This window comes from Notamacropus eugenii, chromosome 5 (genome assembly GCF_028372415.1).
Source record: "Notamacropus eugenii isolate mMacEug1 chromosome 5, mMacEug1.pri_v2, whole genome shotgun sequence".
NCBI classification, from domain to species: Eukaryota; Metazoa; Chordata; class Mammalia; order Diprotodontia; family Macropodidae; genus Notamacropus; species Notamacropus eugenii.
The window spans coordinates 184781736-184803597 of NC_092876.1; the positions used below are offsets into that span (position 1 = coordinate 184781736).

At 45.4% G+C, this 21862-nt stretch overlaps 2 protein-coding genes across 3 annotated transcripts in view; one reads left to right on the top strand and one right to left on the bottom strand.

Annotated features, from left to right (window-relative positions):
* GLB1L2 (galactosidase beta 1 like 2) overlaps positions 1-13768 on the top strand; it is a 71990-nt gene extending 58222 nt beyond the window's left edge. For both annotated transcript variants that reach the window (XM_072611633.1, XM_072611632.1), the window contains exons 12-19: positions 82-188; positions 3910-4056; positions 4516-4587; positions 4948-5026; positions 9885-9972; positions 10310-10421; positions 11651-11767; positions 12402-13768. In XM_072611633.1, the coding sequence (XP_072467734.1) occupies positions 82-188; positions 3910-4056; positions 4516-4587; positions 4948-5026; positions 9885-9972; positions 10310-10421; positions 11651-11767; positions 12402-12488 (809 nt within the window). In that variant the 3' untranslated portion in view covers positions 12489-13768. The remainder of the gene's footprint in view (positions 1-81; positions 189-3909; positions 4057-4515; positions 4588-4947; positions 5027-9884; positions 9973-10309; positions 10422-11650; positions 11768-12401) is intronic.
* A 638-nt stretch (positions 13769-14406) lies between these two features.
* B3GAT1 (beta-1,3-glucuronyltransferase 1) overlaps positions 14407-21862 on the bottom strand; it is a 58784-nt gene continuing 51328 nt past the window's right edge. The window contains exons 4-6 of the mRNA XM_072611638.1: positions 21030-21326; positions 19922-20022; positions 14407-18909 (exon numbers count right to left, since the gene is read on the bottom strand). Of these exons, the coding sequence (XP_072467739.1) occupies positions 19936-20022; positions 21030-21326 (384 nt within the window). The 3' untranslated portion in view covers positions 14407-18909; positions 19922-19935. The remainder of the gene's footprint in view (positions 18910-19921; positions 20023-21029; positions 21327-21862) is intronic.

Sequence of the window (21862 nt, forward strand, 5' to 3'; positions counted from 1 at the left end):
CAAAGTAGAAGAGGAGATAGAGGGGTCAAGGTACATGCCACAGGAGTCTGGGATTTTCCTTATTCTTCATTGGTATTACAGATAAGCCACTGCCCCACCTGCCTGCTACAATGCCGAAGGCCTCTTACCATGCTGTGAAGCCCTCACACTACATGTCACTGTGGGATGCCTTGGAGCACGTGGGCAAGGTGGGTACTTCCTAGATGAGATTAAAAGCAGGAGAAGACAAGGGCTTAGACCCACAATCAAGAAAAAAGAAGTCAGGTTTTTTGAGCTCTTGGACATATCTCTAAGCTTTAGAAATACAAGGAACATAACCCCAAACTGGGTGCTTCTGGAAAAGGGAAGAATGAACCTGAAGAAGAAACGCTGGCTAACAGAGCAGGACGTGGGTCACATTCTTCTTTTTAGGCCTAGTTGGACTCCTTTAGCTGAGCAGCAGCTGAGAGAGAACCTGGGCTCCAGGATTTTAGTCCTGGCTTGACTGTCCTGTGTTGGATGACCTCAGATTAATCACTTAGATTCTGGATGTTAGATCTCTTCATCAGCCACGCTGTGAGATGAGTTTGAAATCATCAAATTGTTGTAGCTAGGTATGGGATATAATCACAATCATTATTACATGTGCCATTCCTTTTTTTTTAATCTTTAATTTTTTTCCCTATTATATGTTAACAAAAACTTTTAACATCCATTTTTTTAAATTTTCAGTTTCAAATTCTTTCCTTCCCTCTTTCCCTTCCCTCTCTCATAGCACCAATATGATATTCACAGCACCTATGGTGGCCATGAATATCCCAGCACAATTCTGAATTACAATGTACCACAGACTCTCCACATGGAAGACAGAACCAAAACATTTATTCAGACACCAGAAAGCCAAATCCATCATAGTAACAAAAATTTATACACAATCACAATGCAGAGGACAATACCATCCCCAAGCCTTCCCTCTGCTAGGCTTCCCACAAACCAGCTCCATTAAATAATTCATAAACAGGCTTCCTTAAACAAAATGTCCTTCTCATACTCCCAGCCAGCTGTGGGCTTGCTTGCATCCTTCATTTCTGACTGCTCTCTCATTTCCTCTTAGCTCTGCTCTAGTTCCACCTCTTCCTGCTCCACCTGTTCAGCAAACTCTTCCCACCACAGGCTCCATGTGACTCAGACTTCCATGTGATCCATTAATGAATGGGAAAGATCTTCCCATTTAAATTACCATTACATCTCTCTATCCTCTCTCTTGTCCTTGAGAAGGCAAGCAATTTGATATTGATTATACATGTACACATGCCATTTCTTAACAAATCTTTTGTGCTCCAAATGGACCCTAGGGGATCACTGCTATGGTGTAATGGAAAGTATCACACTAGAGTCAGCTACCGGATCTGAAGACTTAGGAACCAGTCACTTCATTTCTTTTCATTTGTTTCTTCATCTGCAAAACTGGAATGATAATAACACTTCTACCACCCACCTCACAGAGTTGTTGGGATGTAAACCATAAAGCACTGTGTAAGTGTGAACTGTTATGGTTATGATATTAGACTTCAGTAAGGAAGCTCATAGGCTTTCAATTCAGTTCAATAATTCAAGTTGCCTTCTCAGTCCTTATTCTTCTTGAACTTCCTGTAGCTTGGATACCATTGATCCTTCCAGATCCTCCCTTTTGACTTCTTGGCACTATTCCTCACTGGCTTCCCTCTTTGCCTCTCTGACCACTCATCTTCCTTCTTTGTTGGATCATTGTCTATCTATCATCCCTTAATTATGAATTTCCTGAAGGCTTTGTCCTGGGCCTTCCTTAGGCTCTACATTCTCAGGCCTTGGTAATCTCATCCATTCCCATGGGTTCAGTTATTATTATTAGCTGAATGACAAATTTTTATATTCACTTCCTCCCCATAACTTGAGTCTTGTGTTGTCTCTTCTGGAAACCTTTACCTTAAGTCCTGTGGGCATCTCAGATTATCCAAACTGAAACTTCTCATTTCCTCTAAACCCACATCTTCTTTAAACTTCCCTATTTATGTTTTGGGGAAGTTACCCACATTCACAACCTGCTAGTTAACCTAGATTCTTTACTCCTCAGCATCTCTCATAGTCAATCATTTGCCAAGACTTTCAATTCGGTGCCCCCAACATTTCTCCCATCTGTTCTATTTTCTCCACTTTCATAGCCACTAACCTGGTTCAGGCCCTCATCGCCTCTTGCCTGGATTATTGTAATAGATTCATAATTGGTTTCCTTGCTTCCAGTGTCTCCTCTTTCCAATCCGTCCTTCACACCGCATCAAAAAAAATTTTTCTAAAGCACAGTTCTGCCCATATTACTCCCCCAATCAAAAATTTTCATTAGTTTTCTATTGCCTTTTTGATAAAATACAATGTTTTCAGGCTGACATTTAAGGATTTCTACAGTCTGACTTTCCAGTCTTACCTTTCTTTATTCTCTTTCACACTTTATGTTTATCATCCAGACTAGTGTCTTTCCTTCCTTCCTTCCTTCCTTCCTTCCTTCCTTCCTTCCTTCCTTCCTTCCTTCCTTCCTTCCTTCCTTCCTTCCTTCCTTCCTTCCTTCCTTCTTTCCTCCCTCCCTTCTTCCTTCCATTCAGTTATCATCTCTAAGGTAATGATTCTCAAATTTACTTATCCAGCCCTAACCTCTCTGCTGACTTCCAGTATTACATCTCTACCTGCCAACTGGACTTCTCTAAATGTTCCATTGGCATCTTAAACTCGACATTTCCAAAATGGACCTCCCCATTTTTTCCCCTTAAACCCTTCCTTCTTCTAAACTTTTCAATTACTGTCTAGGGCACCATTATCCTCTTAGTCACCCAGGATCACAAACTAGGAGTCATCCTCAAACACTCAATGTCTTTCACTCCCTATATCTAACTTGTTTCCAAGTCCTGTTGTTTTTAGTATTTCTTGTGTATCCTGCACTTCTCTAACATTGGACCCTGGTGCAGGCCCTCATCACTCACCCCAGGCCTGGTCTATGGCAATAAGGGACTTCAATTAATCCTTCACTCAGCTGTCAAACTGATTTTCCTAAAACGTAAGTCTGGCCCCTTACTCAATACTCTTTTACCTTTGGGATCATATATAAAACTCTGTTTGGCATTTAAAGCCTTTTACATCCTGGCCCCCTTCTACCTTTTTAGTTTTCTTTCCCTTTTGTTATCCATTTGTACTCTGTGATCCACTGACACCAGATCCCTTGCTGTTACCCAGACAAAGTACCATCTCTCAGCTCCAGGCATTTTCTCTGACTGTCCCCCTTGCCAAGAAGTCTCTATCTCTTCATCTCATTTCTGCCTCTTGATGTCCACATGACTGGTTTCCTTCTATTCTCAGCAAGAAACCTTTCCTGATCTCCCATAATTCTAGTGCCTTTGCTCTGTTATTTCCAGTCTGTGTTGGTAGCTAGTTTGTCCTTGGTTGTTTGCCATTAGACCATGAGCTCCTTGAGGACAGGGACTCTTTGCCTTTCTTTGCATGCTCAGTGTTTATCCCAGTGCTCAGCATATAGTAGGCTCTTGTTAAATGTTTGTTGACCAACAGCTAGCTGTTCCCCCAAAGCCATCATTCCTTCTCTTTGAGTTTATATCACCGATCCCTCCTTTCTGGAATATATTCCTTGCTTTCCCTTTCCTATCCCGTCCTCCCATCTCTGCATGTTTGAATCTGCTCAGCTTTCCCCTTGTGAGTTCATTTTGTCCTCCCCCAATTGCCTTACTTAACCATGCACATATCATATCTTCCTCATAGAATGTAATTGTGCTCCTGAAGTACAGAGACTGTCTCATTTTTTTTGTATTGTTGCACAAAATAGGCACTTAAATGTTTGTTGAATTAACAGACCACCCTCACTTTGTGTTCATTTCCTGCTTCTTTTCACAGCCACTTGAATGTGAGAAGCCTGTCAATATGGAAAATCTGTCAGTGAACCAAGGCAATGGACAGTCCTATGGGTACATACTCTATGAGACCTCTATCTATGAGGGTGGCACTCTTTCCTCCAAGGACCACATTCGGGACCGGGCCCAGGTATGGGCCAGGAGACTGGCAAGGGAGGCAACTGCTGCCCACTGAGAGCCTCTCTCTGCACCTGGGGTGGGTTTCTAGATTGGCGTCACTTCTCTTCAGTCTCCTTTTGGCCATGCCAAATAGTGACTCTTTTTCCTTCAGCACTGATTTTCTAGCCTTCTTCTTTGTTCATTCATTCCTTCATTTCATTTCATTCTCCATGATTCTTTTTTTGGTGGTGGAGTCCATAATTAGACCCATCAGTTTCTGATTAAAGTGGTGAGGGTGATCTTAAACATTCCAGAGTTATGTTTATATGAAAAAAAGAAACTAATATATTTTTAAGCTGTCAGTTCGTGGGCTACTCTGACCTGTCCATTTGTTCTCAGCTTCTCACTAATCTGATACACTTACCACTCCCTTGATGGCCGCTCATTCCTTTTGGGGAGGTCACTGGTGTTTCTGCTCTCTCTTTCATAGGTGTTTGTGAACAAGATATACGTTGGATACATGGACTATGAATCTGGACGACTTCCTATCCCCGAGAGTCAGGTTTGTCTGGCTTCCCTGTGTTTTTCCGTTCTTATTGTCTCCTTGGACACCAAGTTCTTTCAAGAGCTGCCCTAGCCCCAAAGACAACCAATTTCAAGTAGTTCTGCTCTCTGCTGCTAAGATTGCACTGTGTCCTAAGAAGTCTGGGGGAAGAGAGGATTGTTATAGGAGACAGTAGGCTCATGGGGAGAGAGCATTGGACAGCTGGGGCTTGTGCTGGGTATGGATCCCCCCATGAGGCAGCTGTGTTTGGCTCCCTACCAAACATGGCTCCGTGAGGAGCTGGAGAGTTCCACAGAAGCTCCAGTGCCATGGATGCTGAGGTCATGGAGTCACAGGGGGTTTGTGCATCTTTCATAGGGTCACCGTAAGCTGAGTATCCTGGTGGAGAATTGTGGACGAGTCAACTATGGACAGATGCTCAATAAGCAGCGGAAAGGTGGGCTCTGAGAGATGCCAGGACAGGGTTGGGAGGATGAGGGAGCTGAGCCAGGTGGGATAAAGCACCTCCCAGATAATATCTGCTTCTGCTCCACATGTAGAGGAGGGGAACCTAGGGCCAGGTTGGTAAGAAAGGCACACATGTAAATTCTTTCTCCCCATCAGCCAACCATGGGATAATGTGGCAAAGAATGGAGTAGCATTCAGGTTGGTGTGGTCCTGCCAGGTGGATTGCCAGAGTACTAGGCCAGAGAGATCAGCCTCGTCCTGCTCCCTATCCTAGCAGGTTCACATGTGACCAGGCCCCACATATCTCCATGAACTTGTCCACTTTCTACATGCAGCTTGTCCAGGGCCTCCTCCTGGAAAGCTTTCTCTGGTTCCTTGTAGCAGGTGAGGAACAGAGGAAGGATGAGAAAGTTTGAGTGCAGTCAGGCAGACCTTCAGGGATGTGGAAAAGAGCCAGATTTCTCAGCTAAAGAGAGACAGGCCTAGCCACTCTCCTCTCCCTGTAAACCCATGTGCTCTAGAGCAGGAAGAAAGTGTAAGCAAGGTTGGAGAAGTCCCCTCCATGTTGGGCCTTATTTTCTATGGAAAAATAAAACTTCTTCATATGGATTCAATAGAAACAAATCATGCCAAGCTATCCTAATTTCTGTTGTTTTCTAATGATAGTGGTGGGGTATTGTTGGTTTGAAACCCAGGAAAATGCCTTAGAAATAGTAGTGTATCTTTCCTGCTTATGGGGGTTGTGTTCCCAATTACAGGAATATGGATCTGAGGAGAAAGACAGAAAGAGAGGTTCTTACGTCCTCCCTTCCTCCATTGTCCTCTCTTCTTTGACGCCCTAGACTTCTAGTGTTCTGTGCTACCATTTGTAATTTATATCCTTAACTAAGTCTGCCTAAGTCTATCCTCCTTCCTTTAAGTGACTCATCCTCCAAAATTCTCACCTTCCGCTACCAAAACTAGTGTTGTCTTAGTGACACTTGCGTAGTTAGGTGGTATAAGAAAGAGAACAAAATTATTAAACTAACTCACATGAAAGATAAATGACTTATAGACGCCCCTCCTTCCTCTCACTTTCCCAAAGGTATTTGCATTTTAAAAAGAAGCTTGCTAACCCAAATGATTTGGTTCATGGAATCTCAGGTATTATACCACTTTGGGTAGGATATTTTTTTTGGCACGTTATCAGAGAAGTGGGGAATCTCAGCTGCCTTAGACCCTCTGGGGCACAGAGATCCAGGGGCTCTCTTGAGGATGTTCCAAACAGTTTTCGGCATTCTCAGTGGCCCTGTTCTCACTTCTTCCCTCCAGTCTCCTTCCCTGCCCCCCACTCTTCCTCCTCTACCTCTAGCTAAGTCTTAGTGATGTTTTCTGAATGCCCAGCTTCTGTAGGCTGCTTCATCTAAGCTCTGTGAGGGTGATAGTGATTTCATTATGTTTTTGTATTTTTAGTGACTGGTACAGTGCCGTATAGCGACTAGATGCTTATTAAATGCTTAATGAATTGGATTCTCTTATGGAGTTACTGAGGGACCCTGAATACAGGTGCAAGCTTCTTACAGTGAGGCCCAGATTGTCCCTCAGGACCTAACCCTAGGAAAGCTGTACTACCCACGGACCTCTGGCTCCATCCCCACCATTCTCACCTATCTTCATCCTCTCCCTATCTATTGGCTGCTTCCCTATTATCTATAAACATGCTCATGTCTCCCCCATCCTCAAAAATTCCTCACTTGATCAACTCGTTCCCACTAATAGTAATTACCATTCCCTATCTCTCCTCTTTGCCGCTAAATCTGAGCATACTTTCTTCAATAGGTGCTTCCGTTTCCTCCTCTTTCAGTCTCTTCTAAACTCCCTATAATTTGGCTTCCCACCTCATTATTCAACCTCCTCTCTCCAAAGTTACCATGGAATCTTTTCATTGCTAAATCTAGTGGCCTTTTCTCAATCCTCATCCTTCATCCTCTCTGCAGCCACTGATGCTGTTGAGTACCGTTGTCTCCTTGGCACTTCTCTCTAGGTTTCTGAGATACCACCCTCTCCTGATTCTCCTTCTACCTATCTGACCTCTCCCCAGGCTTCTATGCTGGATCTCCAACTAGGACACCCACTGACATGAGTATCCCCCAAGACTCTGTCCTAGAGCCCCTTCTCTCCATATACTATTTCACTTGGTGATTAAATTATCATCTCAATCCTGTGAGTAGATGCAGCTGGCTGAATGCTAGCTGAGTACCTCACCTCTTGCTTTCCTGTCTGCCTCTCCCTCCCCTTCCTTCTCCTCTCCAAAGGAAGGTAAATTTGGTTGACCAAAAGGTGCCCAGTTGACCTGGGTTTTACTGCCTCCTCTCCTCTCCTCCCCTCCCCTCCCCACCACTCTCTCCCCTCTCTCTCCTCACCCCTGTCCTTTCTCCTGTCCTTTTCCCTGCCCTCTCCCAAAACCTTATACCTACTACACTCTGAAACTGGGACCTCAAGGGGCCCCTGCCAAGGGCTCCTGGATCCCCCTAGCTTTAGACTGATTATCGAGAGTAACTGTTGCTGTTTCCTACCCAGCCTGTTGTCTTTGTCTTTCTTGACCTCATTAAAGGGACCATGCCCCCTGGCTACTTCTTAAATGGGCCTATTCAATGAATGGGCATTGCCTCACCCTAAGTGAGTACCTACAAAGACCTTGGCCTAAAGGGCCCAAGGTCTCCCACTGCATCCTGGGTCATGTCCAGTCATCCTGATGAATATCAGGTCACTGGATTCAGATGGCTCTGGAGGACAAGTGAGGCTGGTGACCTGCACAGCCCTCCCTCACTCAGAACAGTCAAGTGCAAGTCATGTCATCATTTCCATTTCTCTGATGGCATGGTCTTCTTCAGCAATGAAGGACGAACATGAAATCATCATCTCTATAGTAAAGATTCTCAGATCTACTATAGTCCTAATCTCTCTGCTGGTCTCCAGTTTTCTATCTCCACCTGCCTATTAGATATCCCAAGCTTCATATCCTGTATGTATCTTAAGCTCAGCATGTCCAAACTCATTATCTTTCCCTCACATTCCTGTCCCCTCTTTCAGACTTGCCTGCTCCAATCCTTTCAGTCCCCCAGGATCAAGATCTAGGTGCCATCCCAGACTCTTCACTATATCTCACCATCCTCCCCCATATGTAGGTTGTTACCAAGGCCTGTTGATTTCTTGTTTGCAACCTTTCTTAAATATGCCCTCTTCTCCCTTCTGATGCTGTCACCACCCTGGTGCAGGCCACCATCACCTCATAATGGGACTGTTGCACCAGCTGTTGGTGAGTCTCCCTGCCTCCAGTCTCTCCCAACTCCAGCCCATTCTCCATTCAGCCACCAAGGTGATTTTCCTAAAGCGCAGGTCTGATCACATAAAATGCTGCTTCCCTCCCTTTCCCCCTCACCACTCTCCTCAATAAACTCCAGTGGTTCCCTGTCACCTCCAGGATCAAATGTGGAATCACCTGTGTGGCATTCAGAGCCCTTCATACTCTGCCCCCCTCTCCCTTCAGCCTCCCACAGCCTCATCGATCCGGTGACACCAGTTTTTTGATGTTCCCGTCCTCCATCTCCATTCTTCAGACATTTACTTTGGCTCTCCCTCATGCCTAGAATGCTCTTTCTCCTCATCTCCACCTCCTGGTTTCCCCGGATTCTTTCAAGTCCCAACCTGAATTCCATCTTCTGCAGGAAACCTTTCCGGTGCCTTCCTTCTGTTAACTATTTTGTATATAGCTTATTTGTACATGGTTGTTTGCATGTTTTCTCCCCCATTAGCTTCTTGGCTCCTTGAGGACAGGGACTGTCTTTTGCCCTTCTTTTTGGCCTTAGCACTTAGCATAGTATCTGACACACAGTAGGTGTTTAGTAACTGCTTATTGACTAACTTCCATATGGTGACTTTTTTTGGGAACTGAGGAGGATTGATTCATTTAAGGAAAAAACCTAAAACTTCCAGAGCTTCTGCCCAGAGTAAGGCATTGTCCTAATATCTGTCAGCATAGCTGACATCTTTTCTGTACTACTCATTGAACTCTGTTCACTCCTCAATAATGGTTTGTTTGGCATGGTTGTCTGCTCATGCAGCATGGTCATCTGCTCATGGCTTGATAGATTTACAGGACCATACTTTGTCTGTAATGTACCTTCCTATTAGCTGTAGGACCTGGAAAGGATGTTAGAGTTATCTAGTTCAATTCTGTCATTTTACAGATGGGACTCAGGGTTAAACAAGTTGTAATTATCCGACTACTGGGAACCAAGGTCTTTTCTGGAGTTGTCCTGTGCACCAAGATACCTTGCGTAGTCTGACTTTGGCGATTCAGTGACCTGAACCCCTAAAGCTGGGCTGGGATCTTGAAAGCCTATGGGATTCATGAATGTGGGCAAGTGAGAGCAGGGCAAACACTCAAGCCCCTGGCTCTACCTCCCTGCCAGAGGAAATCCCAGAGGCCTTCTCTGTTATCCTTGTATGGTCCCCTAATAGGTCTAACTGACTCCTGGAAGTAAAGGTTCACTGGCTCTCTAGGAGGCAGAACCACTTGGGGCACTTGCCTAAATTTTGGCTTGGTCAGAATTGGCAGAGATAAGCGGTATTCCTCTAGTATTTGTTAGAAAGGTTTCATGCTCATAGGCAATCCTTTGCAGATTTCACTCAGAAGGAAAACCCACCCAAATAGTTTGCAGAAACCGCCTGTTCAGAGCCCTCTATGAAAGAAAACTTCTCGGCCTAGCTTAGATGCAATTACCCCCATCTTCAAGTCTTTGTCCAGGGCCTTGGGAGCTGTGCCAGTCTTAATACCTGCCCTCTCACTTCCCTGGCTTCTACAGGATTAATTGGTGATATCTACCTGAATGAATCCCCACTACGGAATTTCAAAATCTACAGCCTAGAGATGAAAGAAAATTTCTTCCAGAGGTATGTACCAGCTGTTTGATCCCAAGACTGTGAAAGCTGAGGACAAGACCACAGACCTTAGCAAGTAGCTAGTCCAGACCAGTGGTTTTACAGGTTAGAGAATCTAGGATTAGAGAGAAGGCAAAGTGATTAAGGTCCCCAGGCCTTAATTTCAAAATTAAGTTTCAAAAGCAGAACTGGAAGCTTTCCTGATTCTGGGCCTAGGGTGCTTTCCTGTATGCCACACTGATGTCTGTTTCTATGGCCATGTTATTTAGCTGAGACCCTAGAGAGGGAAGGCATTTTCCATTGAGACCTGGGCTTTTCCCTTCCCCTCATTTCTGGGTTCTTCTTGCAGTCTGTCCTCCATCAAGTGGAATCAGGTCCCAGAGGAAGCCATAGGTCCAGCCTTCTTCCGGGGGACTCTTCACGTTGACTCTGTAGCCTTGGACACCTTCCTGAAGCTGGAGGTGGGTGAGCTGCTCTTCCGATGAGGCTACCCTTCCCAAGGGAGGTCTTTAGTCCCTGGTGTCTTTGCTCTTAGGACCATTATTCTGTGCACAGCTCAGGGAGGCATTTACCAAACTAAGACCCTGACCCTGAGAATCTCCCAGCATGGCCTCCTTGAAGGGATGGCCAAGCTCTTAATCCATAGGTCTCTGGATTTGTAAAAAATATTTTCATAAAATCCATATGCCTTTGGATTAAAAATATAATTTTAAAATGATTTCAATAGTTATTAATATTGGTTTCTTCAGTAATCCTATGTGCTTTATTTTTATGCATTTAAAAACATAATGCTGACAAGAGATCCATTGTTTCCCCAGACTGCCAAAGGGATCTATGACATAAGAAAGATAAAGAACTATTGCTCCAGAGCAAGCCGGCACAACCTGCAGCCCATAGCCTGGGGCATGTCAAAGGATTTGCTCTACATATGAAGGATGTTTTTCTCTACATTTTTCACTGGTTGCTCAAAATCCTTTGATACACTAAAAATAATCCATGGGTTGTAAGCGACCCACAAGCTGAAAGTTGTGCAGGCCTGCTCTAGAGGGTTGGGGCTCGGAGGGATAAGAGAGAGGAGAAACCCCAACTTAGCAGCTATGGCCACCATAGCATTTTCTGCCAAAGCCAAGGCTGTTTTCACTGGAGGTATAGGAAATTTGGTATATACAACCCTGGCACTATCATATATATGCTGTGCTCAGTTCTTGGTGGTAGGCTGAATAGTATTAACCCTGAAGAGATTGGATAATGTATCCACAGTCATAACAGGATCACAACAGAACCCTAGTAAGGCCCTGCCCAATTCATGCCTTTCTCTCTCTCTCTCTCTGGAGGCAATAGGGGTTAAGTGACTTGCCCAGAGTCACACACCTAGTAAGTGTCTGAGTCATATTTGTCATATATAAGTATCATACTTGAACTCAAGTCCTCCTGACTCCAGGGCTGCTGCTTTATCCACTGTACCACCCAGCTGCCCCAATTCACCCCTTTCTTTATTATCCTCAGGTCCTCTACCTCAGTAAGGTAGAGCTCCCAAGAGATATCCCATCCTGAACTTGGTACTTCCTCCTGCCAGGGGCTTGAAGAACATGAAGACATTTAGGCCTTTGCAACTGTCCCCTTCTCTGCTCCTTTGTTTCTTTGTCCTATATAAACCTGACCTACTGATCTTTTGACTTGTTTCCTTCAGGGCTGGGTCAAGGGAGTGGTATTCATCAATGGTCGGAACCTTGGGCGCTTTTGGAGCATTGGTCCCCAGGAAACTCTCTACCTCCCAGGCCCCTGGCTGCACCCTGGAAACAATGAGGTGAGATCCCCACCAAGCTTTTCATCTCTTTACCTCTACCATTGCTTGCCTAGAGTAGTGGCCACCAAGTGATGGGAGCAGCTGCAACTCTAGGACAGGAAATACTGCACTAGGAGGGGTTAACTGGGTGGGCAGTCTCCAGCAGAGGTACGGAAGAAACAGATTTCCTTGCATGAAATGCAGTAATTGCTTTTGGGTTTGAATGGGTAAAATCAGTTTGTTCTGGACCTCTGCAAATACTGGTTGGGCATTTGTCCTTAAGATTTTCATTCTTTCCCCTACCCCTCAGTCTCACCTTTAAGACTCTGCTTTATAAAATGAACATTGCTGAATCCTGCAGGTCTCCCCACCCCAAAAGGTATGGAGCTGTCTGGGACTGAGAACAGGGGGCAGTCTGTGTCTTCTCCCTGCTTTCTACCCTCCCCCACCCACTCCTGCTCTACACTCATTTATCCCTGAGCCCCTCCAGTCTGGTTAGCTCAGTGAAGGGAAGGGGAAGGAAGACTGAGGGAGGTGGGGAGGGAACAAGCTACGTGCCAGGTACCTTGTGAAGCACTTTGCACATGCTGTCTCAGATGACACCAGGGCTGGCTGTAGCTGCTGTCAGGCCTCAGCCCCTCTCTTTCTTTGCCAGGTAATCGTGTTTGAGGAAAAGAAGTCTGGCATAATCATCCAGAGCATGGATACACCATACCTAGGCAGGAGCCACTACATTGACTGAGCAGCCTGGCTCCATTTTACTCAGGAAATTCCTGGCTGTGGCAGAGAAGGAGGTAGAGACCTTCTTCTCTCCAGAGCATCTGGATGCCTTTTCAGATGGCCCTCTACAGTGAAAGGATCTTCTTCAGAACCAACTCTGGGGAGGAACCACTTTTACCCATCACCTCATGGCCTCCAGCCAACTGGAAAGAATGTAGAGGGAAGGGAGAATTGTCCTAGCTGCCATTATACAGTGGAACACTTTCTTGGGCTGTTTTTGTTGAGGTGGGTCTCCTGCTTGCCCTGCCAGATTGTAGGTGAAGGGGAGAAACTCTTCCACCAGTGTGGAGTTGTTGAGTCCTGTCATCCGGAGCAAGCTGCTATGGGTCTCTAGACTAGATGCTGAGACCAGTAGGTAAGAAGACATTTAGCAAATCAAAGCCTCCATTCTCTGATCAGTTGGAATGTGAATATCACCCTCTGTTTTAGCCTTAGTAACAATTTAATTTGAATACTTCTCAAGGCAGTGTCTGCTGCTGTCTAGCAAGGAGCATTATTTCTAGATATTTCTCATCTGCTGAACAAATCAGGTTGATACCCATCACTGAAATTGGGGGTTAAGGAATGGTGTGGAGCCTGAGGGATAGTCTGACTTTCCCTCTTCCTCACTCCCCCCTTAAATGCCTAGATCACACACGCACACACACACACATATACATACATGTATATGTATATATAGCAGAGAAAACTGTTTGTAGGACATAAGAGATTCTCTTCCCACCTCTCCCTACCATAACACCCTAGGAGTGTAATGTAACCTGAGTGGAGAGGCCAAAATGTGTGGTGGTCAGGGCAGGAAGGCTCAGCCAATTTATGTGATTCCCTCTCTGCCCATTTAAAAAAAATGGATATACCTATTTCAAGTTTTATTTAAACAGTAAAGGAAGCACTTGTGGAAAGGGAAGGTAGATGTCCTGAGGTACCACTCTACCTGCAAAAAAAGGTCACCTTGAATCACTTAAGCACTCAGGGAATGTGGGATCACCCAGAGGGGTCTCTGCCAGATCCCTACTACCTTCCCTCCCACAAACCACCTTTCTGACTCTCCTCACCTGTCTTCTCTTCTCAAATCTAAGCGGAAGGAGAGGCCCCAGGGGAAAAGGCCCACTCTGGCCCTCTCTTTCCTTTGGGAGTTGTTTTTTTTCCACAGTTGAGGTGTTGCTGTTCTGGGAATGATGCCCAATGGGTTGGTTCAATTGTGTCTGAATTGCAATAAAGTCATGGCTTGAAGTTTTGTCTGAACTCCACTAGTAAGAGCTCATTTGTTCCAGAAGACAAAATAGGCCAAATATCAGGGAGATCTGCCTCTTGGGTGATTAGGAGGTGGGGGAGAGCAGGTATTTGTCCTGTCTTCAGGTTATCCAGGGCCCTCACTTCTCTTAATCTTACTCCTTCATGCTCCATGCTTTTCTGGGGTCTCCATTGCTCAATGGCAGCTCTCCCCAGGATGAGGTGAGCAGGGGCACCAAAGATGGGAGAGAAAATTCCACCAAAAGTCTTCCTCCTAGGCAATGGAGGTGAATGAAGCCTGCCGTCATCCTGCTGTGTATCAGCCTAAATGATTAAGGGCTCAGACTTGAGCAAAAGCCCTCCAAGCAGCAAGAAAAGCAGGGAGAACCTAATTGGGAGGCCCTGAGGAAAACCATGGAGTTGATAAGGTTATGCCTGGAAAAAGAAGACCCACAGCCCTAAGGTTAGGGGTGTGCTGAACAGCTGGGGAGGCAGTTACATTTTCAAGGGGGGATTTTTACCTCAGAAATCAAAACTCTTAAACCAAAATATTGATTTTGTTGGTTTTTAGACTAGTGACTTCAAACTCAAATAGAAACAAACCCTGACGTAAGGCTCCCTGCAGGGAGCCTTAGTTGTTAAGATGTAATTTTATCTACGTTTTATTGTATTTTTATTTATTTTGTTAAATATTTTCCAATGACATTTTAACCTGGTTCTTTCAACAGTCTGGTTCTGGATTGTTTGACACCTCTGGTCTAGACTTAAGAAAGTGTTAATGCAGCTAAAACTTATAAGTGTGTCATGTGTACATTTCTTTTTCTAGAGAGGATAGATAAACATTTACCAGCACACCCCTGCCTAAGGGTGGGAATAAGGGCTTTGTGGATCCTGTCTGTTCCCACTTACGGTAGAAGAGGCTTCTACTAAGCCTCTTCTGCCCAGCACTGGGGGTGGAGAACAGCCATCTCTCAACTATATACCTTATGGATTACCTATGGTAGGCATGCTTTTACCTCTCAGGCTGCCTCCCCTATGGTTAACCTAAGGCAGATGAGACTCAGGGTCAGCCAAACATGTCATTATGAAAATGACCCTGGTGCACAAACAGCCTCACCCCATGCAGCTCGTGTCCAGCCCTGAGAACGCCTGTGGGCATTGTTGAATCCCATGTGAATGATTAGGGAGTTCTATTACATATATTCCTCAGGATGTGGATAATCGAGAGTTGACTGTGCTTGGAATTGCGGTTTGGAGGAGCTGGGGAAGAAAATGGTACTTGGGGCAAGTAGTATGGGTGTGTGTTGTTCAGTCATTTTTTTCAGTCAGGTCCGACTTCATGACCCAATTTGGGGTTTTCTTGGCAAAGATACTGGAGTGGTTTGCCAATTCCTTCTCCAGCTCATTTGACAGATAAGGAAACTGAGGCAAACAGGGTTAAGTGACTTGCCCAGGGTCATACAGCTAGTAAAAGTTTGAGGTCAGATTTGAACTCAGGAAGAGTAGTCTTCCTGCCTCCAGACCTGGCACTCTATCCACTGTGCCCCATAGCTGCTCCTATAGTATGGATACACAGACCCTAGCACTGAGTCACCATGCTTCTCTACTGAATCAATACTGAACAAGTTTCTCAGCCTTCAGCTGGGGCTGAGGAGGGCAAGTGGAGTGTTCTTGGTGAAGGGAGAACAAAATGGGCAATGAACAGAAGGAACTGGGGAGGAGGGACTTACAAGACAGGTGTGTTCCTTAAATGTTACCTACAGATCTGATCCTGTTGAGATTATACCAGAAGAACTGGCTATTTCAAGAAATCCTATGGGGAACCCTTTTTTTCTCCTCTGGATTTCTCTTTTTAGACAGTTTTCTAAGATGAATTTGCTGGCAGTGAGGTGTATCTGTTTTTACAGTCGATACCTCCTTTTTCACAAGCACAAAAGTGGAGTCTTGTGCTCTTTTCACTGTCTTCCATAAGGTCTAAGTGAAGAAGAGGTGACAAGGTGGGTAGAGTACCATTCAGGAAGACCTGAGTTTGAATGTAGCCTTAGACACTTACCAGCTGGGTAACTCCAGCCAAGCCACTTAATCTCTGTTTGCCTCAGTTTCTTCATCTGTAAAATAGGGATAATAATGGCACCTACCTCCCAGGGTTGTTGTGAGGATCAAATGAGAGAATGATTGTAAAGCACTTAACACAGTGCCTGGCACGTAGTAGGGGCTATATAAATGCTAGCTATTATAATAAAATATCATTATAGCGTCAGGGTGTTGCTGGACAACAACTTTAAAAGTCCCCAGATCATGCTGAAGTGGATTGCTTTTACATTCTTTCACAAGCCTCCCACTTTCCCAGTCAGCTCTCTGGGTTTTCCTGTTCAGTTCTTAATGCAAACACATTTCAATAAAACCAGCCGGGCTGAGGGGGATTATGACTGTTAAAAACCATATTTGACTTTTTAATTTTTAAAACAAATTAAATACAGTTCAATTAAGACTGAGAAGAAATGGTGCAGCTAAAGGAGGCTCCACCCTCTATCTCAGTCTGTGTTCCTGGGACCTCCCAGTTCTACTGACATCACTCCCCCTGGGGTAGGGGTCCCCAGGTGAGGGAAGGGAGCGGGTTTGGAACAAACGTTTACAGTCAAGGACATGGTCCATCTGGTCTACAACAAGCTCATTCCCGAGCAGAGATGAAAGCTGCAATCCACTGGGATTATGATTATAAATAAATATACATGCAGCTAAAAAGAGGACTTTTGGTGAGAAGAACTAGACTAGCATCTGGAAATTTTGGTGTTATTTTTTTTTCAAAGTTCCCCCTCTCCCTTTTCTGTTTATTTTAATTTTGCCAGAAAAGGAGGCCTGGGTTTCTGACAAGGCAGATCTGTTTTTGCTGAAACCAGCCCAAGCCCTACCTGAATTGGGCTCCCAGGCCTGGTTCCCAGAAAGGGGCACAGTGGTTGTTATCTCTTGTCCTATCCCAAGCCAAGGCTCAGGCAAATTGCAATTCAGCCTATTCCAAAGTTTCCTGTCCCTCTTACTCCATCTTCATCCAACAGTAGTTGCTTCCTAAAACAAAAACAAAAATAACGAAAAAACCCCACAAAAATAAAAACAAACCAATCCTGAATTTAAAGAAAAAATTAAATGCTGTTGGGAAAAGCCCTGATTCATACTTAGCTCAGTTGTTCTAGTCTCCTGGTTTCCATCTTTATAAACATTGAGGGACATTAAAAGTACATGTCAAAATTGGCAGCCACCGCTATTATTTTTAAATAATAGGATAACACTGCAAGGCTGTTCTTCTCCCCAAACCCCTTCCAACTCAGGAATTGGGTTATGCATGCCCCTTAGTCCTTAAGAGACACCCTATGGGTTTAAATAGGATGTTGGCTGTTAGGGGTTAAGAAAAGTTAGTCTCTTCTTGTAAGATCCCTCCTTTTTCCTTTATCAGGGAGGAAAATTGTGCTTCCAACTTTCAAGGGGGAAGAGTGAAGGAGAGGGAAGGAGGGAATAGGAGAGAGAAATTATGGATGAAAAATAGATGGGCAGCCAGGAGAATGGGAAGGAAGAAGGAGCAATTTGGGGCAGGGTCCTATCAGAGCAGTCCAGTGGGAGAGCCATTATGTTCTCTAGACCGAAAACCACAAGCCCAAGGTATGGTGGTGAATTGAAGTGGAGGGAATGAAAAGGGACGAGGGAGGAGATTTGTTTTTTCTCTGGTGTGGAGAAAGAATGAGGAGGCCAGTGACTTTTGCAGACAGAGAGAGCTTGATCTGGGTGCTCCTGGCTCAATGAGAAGATACGTTTTTCTCTCCATTTTGTTTTTTAAAAAATAATTTCCAATCTATCATATGTGCTCAACTCCTCTCCCTGTCCAGCATCCACATTATCTAGGCTCTTGGCTCCTTTCCTTCAGTCCCTGCTGTTACTCTGAGGCCCCCCAAAATTGAAGGGAGGGCAGGTGACAATCACAGAGCCACACCACATCATCACATCCTTGCCACCATCCCAATCCCATCTCCTATGCTCAAATGGAAGGAATCTATTTTGTACTCTGCTGCCACTGCCCTCCCCTTTTTCATCTCCCCACCTTTAGGTAGGTATTCCTAATGTACCCAGGCCTAATGGGTGACTGACTAGTCTGAGACACAGGGAGGGGATTCCACAGTCTGCTCAAGTCTCTAGCCTTGTTGAACCATCTCTACTCCTTCCCCTTCCTACACTGCCTTCCCTACCCTGGCTCAGGAGTAGGGCCTTGTAACCCAAGTTCAGCATTTTGGGATAGGGTTACTTAATTTCTTCTTAGTACAAGAGGAGGTGTCTCAACTGATGCTGGTTCTGAGAAGGGATAAAAGATGATAAGCCAGTCCCATTGCAACCTGAGGTAGGCACCTGCCAAAAGGCTCAGGCCCCCATACAGGGTTAGTCAGGTGCCAGGGTGAAACACAGCCATAAGTTCTGTAAACATGAACCAAAGAAAAGCCACCCAGGCCAGAGAGAGGTATGTCTGATTTTGGAGCAACTTGCAGGTAAGGAGGCAAGGAGAGGAGCTGGGGGAGGGGGGGGGTGAGGAGAGAAGGGGCAGAGGGAGGAGAGATACCACGCTTTCTCTTGGTCATTTCTGGGTATTTTAAATGCTCTGGCTGTCCTGTGTTGTGCAATGTTATAAATCCCAGCTGGAATATAAGGACCTAAAGGAAAGAGAGCACTTCTCCCCTTGGATGCCTTGTTTTGCCCCCACTAGCTCCCACACTGAGCGTCATTCAGTGCTCAGAGTCACAAGCCTGGTGTCCAGTTCCTTCCCTCCCTTGGCCCGTGTGTTGGCTAGAAGATTCTTCAGGGTGAAGGGAATGTAGGAACGTTGGGCCGTCTCCCCAGGGCTCCTGCTTGGCATCAGCTGGACTCCCCAACTCTTAGGATCTCCCACTCAGTCTCTTGGTCATCTTGGGCAGAAGAGAACGACAGGCCTGGAATTTCTGTGCTTTCGATGATTTTTCTTTCTTCCTCATGTCCCACCAGGCTTTCTCCCGTAGCCTCCGGGATGGAAGGACAGGTGACAGGGATTGCTCAGGAGTCTGCCATGAGGGCCCCCACAGCCACGGGGGGAAGAGAGGCTCTGAGGCCAAGAGCAGGGTCTGTGATGAGGGAGTCTCCTGCAAATTGGAGAGGAGGAAGTAACTAAGGTGAGTCTGAGTCTCCAAATGGGGTGTTTAGCACCTGCAGCCCTCAAAGGTCAGCTTCCTTGATTCTTTGAAGTGCTGGGAAGTAGTGGGAAAGGGACCAGAACCTCAAAGAGCCTGGAGGCAGCTCTTCTGTGGCTGATGTCAAGATACTGCATTATCTAATAATATAAGGTTTGCAACGTACTGAATAAACATTATCCTATTCAATCTCCTTAACTACGATGGGAGGCAGGGGTTATTATTATCTCCATTTTACAGCTGAGGAAACTGAGACAGAGTATTTAAGTGACATGCCTAGGGTCACAGAACTACTGAATGTCTGAGGCAAGATTTGAAATCAGGTCTTTCTGTCTAGCACCAGGTTGACTGTTGATTTCTCACATTTGGGGGCTGAATCTGCTAAGGGACAGCTGGGCTTTCCTGGTAACATGAGGAAGAGAGGAAAGGAAAAATGATAGAAGGGGCTTCCTCAAACCAGGGGCTAGAAAATGGAACCCTCTGGGTATAATTCTGAGTGTCTCATCTCTGGGCTGCATTTCTGCCTGTCTAGTGGAGGCTGAATTGGAAGTGAGAGAGAAGGGCAGAGAAAACCAAGGCAAAGCAAGAATATGGAAAAACAGACCCAGAGGATGAGGAATTGGAAGTCAGGGCCCTAGAACATCACTGGGGTCACTGAAGAGAATTTTTAAAGGGTGTGGAGGAGAGCTATATGCTTAGACCTCAGAAAGACCTGGCAGTATAGGATTAAGTGGTGGTGCTGAATTTTTTTTTCACAGACTTCAGAGCCTGGTGAGTTGGGTATACTATCTGGCTAAGTCCTTTCCCTCTTGACAAACCTTCTGCCCTATCTAATTCTCAACCTCACCTCCAGCATGAGGGGCCCTCTAGAGAAAGTAGCTTCTTGGGATACTTAGTCCAACCCCAAGTCACTTGAACTCCAGTTCTCTCTTTTCCTGTTCATCTCCACTTGATTCCTGCATACCTGGGTCCCTGGTGTCAGATCTCCACATTGGGGTCAGTGAAGCCTTTTCTCCCCTCGTTCACCAGCACTGGCTTTTCTGTTCGTGTGTGCCAGACAAGGATCTGTGTCAGGAGATGCCATGAGTTGGAGAGAGGACCAGATATCCTCATTTATTTTCTTACTCAGCCCATACTTCCTGCTATTTCTTTCCTCTCCCAGACCCTCCCAGGTCCAATTCTATTTGTGACACTCTCTCTCTTTCCTGCTTTCATGGTCCCCTTCCCTTCCCTTCTGACATGTTTTTCAGGCCCTCCCACCCCTATCCTCACTTCCTTGGTTCTCCTTTGTTGACATGTTTGTTGATAACATGAAATAGACATAATAACTTTGTATGCAGGACCTCAGAAACAATAAAGCGAAAGGAACCTCTGAGACCCTTTGTGTCACACTCCCCACCTAATTTCCCTTGGGATCCAGCTGGGTCATTTTCTAATTCTAATTCCCAGAAGTAGAAAGTTTTAGGAAAGGGAAATTCTGTAGGCTTCCCAGCCTCAGACATAAGCCCACCCCAGCTGGAGCAGCAGAAATTAATAGTGATAAGTATGGAAAGACTGAAACACTCCATAGCTTGAGGTATAGGTGAATTTCCTGGATGGGTCACTCATTTCCTTCTCCCTAGATTTCCCCTACTTCTCTACCTGTATATGGAGGTTTGGTGGTAAGCCACTGATCAGCATCAGCATCTAGAGCAGTAATACTTTGTCTTTGGTAGATCAAAGGATCAGAGATTATCTATTTAGATTATATACTTTCATATCATTGTCATATATTGTAGATCATATATTTAGAACTTGAAGGGACCTTAGAAGTCATCAAGTCCAACCCTCCCTAAAACCAAGGCTAAGTTACTGGCCCCAAGTCACATATCTAGTAAGTGGTTGAAGCAGGAGTCAAACTCAGTCCTCCTGAGCCCAAATCCAGTATTCACTTCACTCCACCACCCTTCCTCTCAGGAAATAACTGTAGACTGGAGTCATTTGATAAGATTAGACTTCTCTTCTGATTGCAGTGAAGCTTTTAAAGTGCTTGGATAGCCCCATGATGCCTTGAGTTATCAAGGCTGCCCTACCTTGGTGCAGTTGGCAGCCTTGGGCTCCAGGTCATTGAGGGTGACGAGCTCACGGAGAAGGCTGCTCTCTTGGTAGCCGCCCTTGACTCCTCGAAGCTTGAAGTAGGCTTGATTCCGTTGCAGGATGAGCCGGAGGTTGACTGCGAAGCCAGCCATGTCAATGGCAAATGGCCGATGGGGGTCAAAAACTGTCTTCCAGCCAATCACTTTCCCTGCCCCATTCACCCGAGGTGATTCATACCGCAGTCCTCCCACGAAAGCCACAGGCCACACTGACACCTTTCTTGTGTTGCGCATCTACAAGTGTGGGGATGAAGGAAGGAGGTGGGGATGGGGTAGGGGAAAGCAAGAACACTTGAGTTCTCTGTCCCCTGGCTGACTCTCCAGTCCTGTGTAAGGTGGGACCTAATATGTTCATAGAATCATAAAACTTCCAGTGCCCTCAAAAGGTAGTCTAGTCTCCTGCCTCTAAACCCTACTCTACCAGCCAAAGGGACAGCTGTAGAAGGGTTTGTCCTCCTAGCTCTCCCACTATGCAGCGTAACAGTGCTGGACTTGGGGGTCAGGAAGACTAGAGTTCTAATTCTGCCATGGAAATTGACTGTGTTACTGTGGGCAAATCACTTAACCTTTCTGAGCCTTAGTTTCCTTATTCACAAAATGGCCTTTAAAATCCTTTTTGGCTCTAAATCTATGATCCCATGAACAAGAATCCTTTTGCTCCCCCTCTTCTTTGCTTCAAGAATCTTTGGGTCCTATTTCAACCTAAAGGAGGTGGGGTAGTGAAGAGAGGGGTACAGGGATGCCAGTGTCTCAACTGAGATTTCTGGTAA